This window comes from Ranitomeya imitator, chromosome 2, assembly GCF_032444005.1.
Source record: "Ranitomeya imitator isolate aRanImi1 chromosome 2, aRanImi1.pri, whole genome shotgun sequence".
Classification (NCBI taxonomy): Eukaryota; Metazoa; Chordata; class Amphibia; order Anura; family Dendrobatidae; genus Ranitomeya; species Ranitomeya imitator.
Window position 1 is genome coordinate 222,629,373 of NC_091283.1, and position 8,478 is coordinate 222,637,850.

Genomic DNA, 8,478 nt, shown 5'->3' on the forward strand with positions numbered 1-8,478 from the left:
TATTGGTACTTTTGGCAGTGTGGACAGGTGCCAAGTCCTGCTGGAGAATGAAATTTCCATCTCCAAAAAGCTTGTTGGCAGAGGGAAGCTTTGTAGCAGAGTTTGGCTTTTTTCTCATTCAACTTTAAACCCCTTACATAGCTGTTTCTGTTTCAATGGTATTTGAACTTAAACTCATGACTTTAATCATAAATAATCCGATTTTTTGCAGTTGTATCTGGACGAAGTGATGATGTTTTGAAGGCAAATGACAGTTACACAAAATTTTCAGCTTATTTAGATTTCTATTTAGTTCATTTACTTTGCATTTTGTTAATTTGCAAAAAATTTTTAAAGTTTCTTATTGTGCAGAAGTTTTTCTCCAACAGCCTAAAAACATTTGAGATTAAATCATTGCCTTCCACTTTATTTATTGCTATGGTGGTAGACTTTTGTTTTTTGCATTAATGTTCAATAGATGCCAACTGAAAAGAAATCATCAATTTTCACAAGTTTTGCTTTGATTTTTTTTTTTTTATTATTAGTGTGGTTACATAAAACCATTTCTTTTCCTGTAATCATGAGGCACAAAATAAATTTAAAAACGCATTCTTAATTCATGGTGAGACATTTTCTCAGACACCATACAAGTGGAGAACTCATCTTTTATATATTATACAAGAGGCTGAATTACTTGTATCTTAATTGAATCTTAACAATAACAAACTGGCAATTTCTTTACCACTAAAGATGAATGGATCAATGTGGTCCTTTCTCTCTCTCCTGTACAGTGTAAGCTCTTATGGTCAGCGGGATCCTCTCTCTTCTGTAGAGTGTAAGCTCTTATGGTCAGTGGAGTCCTCTCTCTCCTGTAGAGTGTAAGCTCTTATGGTCAGTGGGGTCCTCTCTCTTCTGTAGAGTGTAAGCTCTTATGGTCAGTGGGGTCCTCTCTCTCCTGTAGAGTGTAAGCTCTTATGGTCAGTGGAGTCCTCTCTCTCCTGTAGAGTGTAAGCTCTTATAGTCAGTGGAGTCCTCTCTCTCCTGTAGAGTGTAAGCTCTTATGATCAGTGGGGTCCTCTCTCTCTCCTGTAGAGTGTAAGCTCTTATGGTCAGTGGGGTCCTCTCTCTCCTGTAGAGCGTAAGCTCTTATGGTCAGCGGGATCCTCTCTCTTCTGTAGAGTGTAAGCTCTTATGGTCAGCGGGGTCCTCTCTCTCCTGTAGAGTGTAAGCTCTTATGGTCAGTAGGATCCTCTCTCTCCTGTAGAGTGTAAGTTCTTATGGTCAGTGGGGTCCTCTCTCTCCTGTAGAGTGTAAGCTCTTATCATCAGTGGGGTCCTCTCTCTCTCCTGTAGAGCGTAAGCTCTTATGGTCAGTGGGGTCCTCTCTCTCCTGTAGAGTGTAAGTTCTTATGGTCAGTGGGGTCCTCTCTTCCCTGTAGAGTGTAAGCTCTTATGATCAGTGGGGTCCTCTCTCTCTCCTGTAGAGTGTAAGCTCTTATGGTCAGTGGTGTCCTCTCTCTCCTGTAGAGTGTAAGCTCTTATGGTCAGTGGGGTCCTCTCTCTCCTGTAGAGTGTAAGCTCTTATAATCAGTGGGGTCCTCTCTCTCCTGTAGAGTGTAAGCTCTTATGGTCAGTGGTGTCCTCTCTCTCCTGTAGAGTGTAAGCTCTTATGGTCAGCGGGATCCTCTCTCTTCTGTAGAGTGTAAGCTCTTATGGTCAGTGGGGTCCTCTCTCTCCTGTAGAGTGTAAGCTCTTATGGTCAGTGGGATCCTCTCTCTCCTGTAGAGTGTAAGCTCTTATGGTCAGTGGGGTCCTCTCTCTCCTGTAGAGTGTAAGCTCTTATGATCAGTGGGGTCCTCTCTCTCTCCTGTAGAGTGTAAGCTCTTATGGTCAGTGGGGTCCTCTCTCTCTCCTGTAGAGTGTAAGCTCTTATGGTCAGTGGGATCCTCTCTCTCCTGTAGAGTGTAAGCTCTTATGGTCAGTGGGGTCCTCTCTCTCCTGTAGAGTGTAAGTTCTTATGGTCAGTGGGGTCCTCTCCTGTAGAGTGTAAGCTCTTATGGTCAGTGGGGTCTTCTCTCTCTCCTGTAGAGTGTAAGCTCTTATGGTCAGTGGGGTCCTCTCTCTCCTGTAGAGTGTAAGCTCTTATGATCAGTGGGGTCCTCTCTCTCCTGTAGAGTGTAAGCTCTTATGATCAGTGGGGTCCACTCTCTCCTGTAGAGTGTAAGTTCTTATGGTCAGTGGGGTCCTCTCCTGTAGAGTGTAAGCTCTTATGGTCAGTGGGGTCTTCTCTCTCTCCTGTAGAGTGTAAGCTCTTATGGTCAGTGGGGTCCTCTCTCTCCTGTAGAGTGTAAGCTCTTATGATCAGTGGGGTCCTCTCTCTCCTCTAGAGTGTAAGCTCTTATGATCAGTGGGGTCCTCTCTCTCCTGTAGAGTGTAAGCTCTTATGATCAGTGGGGTCCTCTCTCCCCTGTGGAGTGTAAGCTCTTATGATCAGTGGGGTCCTCTCTCTCCTGTAGAGTGTAAGCTCTTATGGTCAGTGGGGTCCTCTCTCTCTCCTGTAGAGTGTAAGCTCTTATGGTCAGCGGGATCCTCTCTCTTCTGTAGAGTGTAAGCTCTTATGGTCAGTGGGGTCCTCTCTCTCCTGTAGAGTGTAAGCTCTTATGGTCAGTGGGATCCTCTCTCTCCTGTAGAGTGTAAGCTCTTATGGTCAGTGGGGTCCTCTCTCTCCTGTAGAGTGTAAGCTCTTATGATCAGTGGGGTCCTCTCTCTCTCCTGTAGAGTGTAAGCTCTTATGGTCAGTGGGGTCCTCTCTCTCCTGTAGAGTGTAAGTTCTTATGGTCAGTGGGGTCCTCTCCTGTAGAGTGTAAGCTCTTATGGTCAGTGGGGTCTTCTCTCTCTCCTGTAGAGTGTAAGCTCTTATGGTCAGTGGGGTCCTTTCTCTCCTGTAGAGTGTAAGCTCTTATGATCAATGGGGTCCTCTCTCTCCTGTAGAGTGTAAGCTCTTATGATCAGTGGGGTCCTCTCTCTCCTGTAGATTGTAAGTTCTTATGGTCAGTGGGGTCCTCTCCTGTAGAGTGTAAGCTCTTATGGTCAGTGTGGTCTTCTCTCTCTCCTGTAGAGTGTAAGCTCTTATGGTCAGTGGGGTCCTCTCTCTCCTGTAGAGTGTAAGCTCTTATGATCAGTGGGGTCCTCTCTCTCCTGTAGAGTGTAAGCTCTTATGATCAGTGGGGTCCTCTCTCTCCTGTAGAGTGTAAGCTCTTATGATCAGTGGGGTCCTCTCTCCCCTGTGGAGTGTAAGCTCTTATGATCAGTGGGGTCCTCTCTCTCCTGTAGAGTGTAAGCTCTTATGGTCAGTGGGGTCCTCTCTCTCTCCTGTAGAGTGTAAGCTCTTATGGTCAGTTGGGTCCTCTCTTTCCTGTAGAGTGTAAGCTCTTATGGTCAGTGGGGTCCTCTCTCTCCTGTAGAGTGTAAGCTCTTATGGTCAGTTGGGTCCTCTCTCTCCTGTAGAGTGTAAGCTCTTATGGTCAGTGGGGTCCTCTCTCTCCTGTAGAGTGTAAGCTCTTATGGTCAGTTGGGTCCTCTCTCTCCTGTAGAGTGTAAGCCCTTATGGTCAGTTGGGTCCTCTCTCTCCTGTAGAGTGTAAGCTCTTATGGTCAGTGGGGTCCTCTCTCTCCTGTAGAGTGTAAGCTCTTATGGTCAGTTGGGTCCTCTCTCTCCTGTAGAGTGTAAGCTCTTATGGTCAGTGGGGTCCTCTCTCTCCTGTAGAGTGTAAGCTCTTAAGGTCAGTTGGGTCCTCTCTCTCCTGTAGAGTGTAAGCTCTTATGGTCAGTGAGGTCCTCTCTCCTGTAGAGTGTAAGCTCTTATGGTCAGTGGGGTCCTCTCTCTCCTGTAGAGTGTAAGCTCTTATGGTCAGTTGGGTCCTCTCTTTCCTGTAGAGTGTAAGCTCTTATGGTCAGTGGGGTCCTCTCTCTCCTGTAGAGTGTAAGCTCTTATGGTCAGTTGGGTCCTCTCTCTCCTGTAGAGTGTAAGCTCTTATGGTCAGTGGGGTCCTCTCTCTCCTGTAGAGTGTAAGCTCTTATGGTCAGTGGGGTCCTCTCTCTCTGTCCTGTAGAGTGTAAGCTCTTATGGTCAGCAGGATCCTCTCATCTCTATTTGCTACTATTTAAAATCTGTTAACCAAAGCTAGGCTTTATTCACTTCATCTATTTATCTATATTTTTGTGCACTTATTGGAACAAAAATATGAAAACTTGTCAGTCCCAAACCTTTTGCAGGCTGGACATGATTGGAATTCGATGATGCCATTGACTCTAATCGGGTTGGATTTTCTGCAGTGGTGTCCAAAATATTACAGTGTAGCATGCTGCTCAATTTCCTCTGGCAAAATATCAGAAACTGGGATGAAGGTTCCAATGCAGATGTAAACGGAGTCCATTAATGGCCAATGCTATGAATCTTTGAATGCTTTGATTGCATGAATGAGAACTTTTGTTTCTATGTGGCAGGTGCAAACAATTCTGGGCATTTGTATGGATTGTTAGAAACAAGATTCTGAATCCTGTAAAATGTGAATGTCACATTCATTTTCTGACTAAATAATTATGAAGCAAATATATCACACATACAGTACATATCTTTTGGATATTGTGTATAATATTGCACATGGTAATGGGATGCCATGTCATATGCTCATCATCTATAAGAGATAAATGCTTTATAACCATAACATCTGTGTTTCATTTGTGCTTTAGGTCCTGAATGTTCTGCATATGATCATGGAAAAAAAAGAAAGGAACCTCAGCGCTCTCCATTCAGTCCATTTGTGAGATGACATCGTACAAGGGACCATCACATACCACATTTCATTGTAGCATCTTGTGATCACCTGGATTCATGTATTTTCTGGCTAACACAAACATTTCATTTAAATACTTGTAAAATAAACATATTTTTTGTATTATACATTCAGTCGTCATAAAATATTTTCTGAGTTTGGGGAAGTTCAAACAATAAAGGAATAAAAATGTAAATAAGCCGCACAATTGCAAAGCTTCAGCAAGGGAAAATGTAACGATAGCAATAAGGCCGGCGTCACACTAGAGAGTTTTACGGACGTATGAGAGGCGCAAAAACTACGCAATGCACACGGACTAGTGATTCTCTATGGGGCAGCTCCTATCTGCCGTATATTTCCCTGCTGTAATTTACGGGCTGAGAAAATCACAGCATGCTGCGTTTGTCAGCGTATTGCGCAAAAAATCCACCAATGAAAGTCAATGGGGTAATTCAATTGCCGGCTTTTGCTATCTCCTTCCCAAACCCGACATGATATGAGACATGGTTTACATACAGTAAACCATCTCATATCCCTTATTTTTTTGCATATTCCTCATTACTAATGTTATAAGTGTCTGTGTGCAAAATTTGGTGGCTCTAGCTGTTAAAATAAAGGGTTAAATCGCGGAAAAAAACTGGTGTGAGCTCCTGCGCAATTCTCTCTGCCAGAGTGGTAAAGCCAGTGACTGAGGGCAGATATTAATAGCCTAGAGAGGGACCATGGTTATTGCCCCCCCCGGCTAAAAACATCTGCCCCCAGCCACCCCAGAAAAGGCACTGTGGCTCTATGGAGTAAGTTATTCCTATGTTGTGGGGAAGCACCGTATTGCAGCTTAAACGATTACTATCTACCTAATTCTAGGCACTACATATGAGTGCCAAATCAGAGAAAGTGCCAAAAAAATGCCCCAGATCCTTAAATCTTTTGGGTTACAATTATGATATGCCCTGAAATGTTTGGAAATAAGTTTAAGATTAGCCTCATCTTCCACGTCACGTGATGCCATTATATCCCTTACGTGTTCCCGTGTACAAACACGCAACTCACGGGATGTTAGACCAACATATATCAAATTGCATGGACAAATTGCATAATAAACCACGAAAGTCGTACTGCAACTGATATATTCTCTGATTTGAAATTAATTTTTTCCATCCGATGACGTGAAAGATGTGGCCCTAACCAGATTTTAACATACCAGGTGTCACGCTCACGCCCTGATTGGTGGATGTGAGCTCGGGGGATTTGTGACCCCACTGTGCCACAAACCAGACTACCCTGGAAGGGGCATTACTATGACAGCTGCCTGGGTTTTCACTGGAGCCTCTGATGGTGAGGTCAGGTTTGTGCAGCAGGCAGCTGCCAGGTGCTACTCCAGGGTGGTGTCTGGCTGTGGATGCTGATCCCACTTGGTAGACAGGAACACTTGGATTGGTGCAGGCATCAGGCAGGACTAGCAGATGAGCACGGATGAGATTCAGATGAGTAGGCTGGCACGGCTGAGACACAGAGCTGGCAGAGACTCGGCAGAGAACACAGAGCTGGCAGGCACGGCAGAGAACACAGGGCTGGCAGCCATGGCAGAGAACACAGGGCTGGCAGCCAGGGCAGAGAACACAGGGCTGGCGGAGACACGGCAGAGAACAAAGGGCTGGCAGAGACACGGCAGAGAACACAGGGCAGGAAGACATGGCAGAGAACACAGGGTAGGTTGGTGTGGTGTATGATGGGACAGGTAGGGACCTGTTCACACAGGAGGTGCAGGTATGGATATGTAGTATGAATGAACAGGTAGGAACCTGTTCATACAGGAGGTGCAGGAAAGGAAACAAGCCAGAAGGAAAGGAGAATGAAGGAACAGGTTGGGACCTGTTCACACAGGAAGTCAACCACAAGGCTGCGGACAGGAGCAGTAGTGCAGCAAGAGATAGCAATAAAAGCTAAGCAGAGCAGAACCACAAAGAATATGGAGACGAGCTGCAGCAAGAGATTTCTGCAGTGGCAAAGCAGAGCAGAACCGCAAGGAATGCGGAGAGGAGCTGCAGAAAGATTACTGCAGCCGCAGAAGCTAAGCAGAGCAGAGCCACAAGGAATGCAGAGAGGAGCTGCAGCAAGAGATTACTGCAGCAACGGGAGCAGAGCAGAGTAGAACGGAGCAGAACCGCAGGAGTGCGGAGCAGAGGTAAAGCCACAAAGGTGCAGAGCAGGCAGAGCCGCAAGAGTGCGGAGTGTAAGCAGACTGAGAATACAAGGAAAGACACAGCATGGAAGGAAGCCACAGACAAGGAGACAGAGATAGGTCTAAGTTCAGGCAAGGAAATGGAACAAGACACAAGGACAACGACACAGGGACCAGGATATTCTGCCTCCTGGAGGGTGGACAACAAGATCAAGGCAAGAACACAGCGAAAGACCACTAGAGAGGGAGTAACACAGAGCAAGGCCTGGCAAAATCAGAAGCTAGACACTAACTGAGCTAACACATTGCACAGGCCCAGTCCACTGGGTGGAGCTGCACTAAATACTGGAGGCCTCTTGGTAACTGGTCAGGAACAGATTAGACAGGTGCACCTGATTCCTATAAGAACCAGAGAGTTCAGGTGCCGCCCCCTATACACACAGCCAGGAAGCATGCAGAGAGCAGAGGCACAGAATATGGAGCTGGCAAGAAATAGAAACCACATCATGACCTGGAGCAGTGGGTAAGAAAGTGTGAGAGATGAGAGGCCATGCCGTGATGCCAGCAGAGTTGTTACACCAGGTAATCACCACATGGATAAAATCCATTTTTCTGCCTTCCGGCATTAAATGGATCTGGGACTTTGGCTATGTAATGATTATGTACCAGCATATCTTGGATGTTACTACTTCTTCATGCTATCATCAAAGGCCAATCTGGAAGGCACCTCTGTAGGATAGAGTCTGTTTTCAAAATCGGCCAAAGTTTCTTTAATATATCCCTCATCACTTCCCATCTATGATTGAAGGTGGAGATTAATCTTATTTGATTATCCCCCATTTTACTCTTCTTCTTACTAGCTCCCAACGGCTCATTCCTGTTGGTCCTTTTGGCCCTTGCATATCCTCCTTTCATAGAACGCCTACTGTAGCCACGCTGGCTAAAGCGTTCACTCAAGTCCCTGGCTTGCTTCTCAAGCATTTGATCTGAAGTGCATATTCTTCGTGTTCGAAGGAATTGTCCAGTAGGAATTGCTAATATCGTGGATTGTAGATGGGAGGAGGAGGCATGTAACAAGGCATTGACAGAGGTCTCCTTCCGGTACATGTCTGTGTAGGCTACTTTCACATTTCCGTCGGTACGGGCCCGTCGCAATGCATCGGGCCGATGTACCGACAGACATTGTGAAATTACTGCACGACGTGGGCAACGGATGCAGTTTTTCAACGCATCCGCTGCCCATTCTGCAGTCCGGGAGAAGGGGGCAGAGTTTTCGCTACGCGGTCTAAAATGGCGTGTGGCCATCCGTCGCGATCCGTCGGTAATACAAGTCTATGGGCAAAAAAACGCACCCTGTAAGCACATTTGCAGGATCCGTTTTTTTCCCAAACCGACGGATTGCGACGGAGGACAAAAGACAGAAGCATGAAAGTAGCCTAAATATAACCATTCTCCTGCACCTTCAATGTAATATCCAGCATTTT

At 45.8% G+C, this 8,478-nt stretch overlaps 1 protein-coding gene across 4 annotated transcripts in view; it reads left to right on the forward strand.

Moving 5' to 3' along the window:
- Positions 1-4,940, forward strand: part of LOC138662744 (uncharacterized) — a 175,536-nt gene extending 170,596 nt beyond the window's left edge. For all 4 annotated transcript variants that reach the window (XM_069748641.1, XM_069748638.1, XM_069748640.1 and 1 more), the window contains one exon: positions 4,730-4,940. In XM_069748641.1, the coding sequence (XP_069604742.1) occupies positions 4,730-4,804 (75 nt within the window). In that variant the 3' untranslated portion in view covers positions 4,805-4,940. The remainder of the gene's footprint in view (positions 1-4,729) is intronic.
- The last annotated feature ends 3,538 nt before the right edge of the window (positions 4,941-8,478 follow it).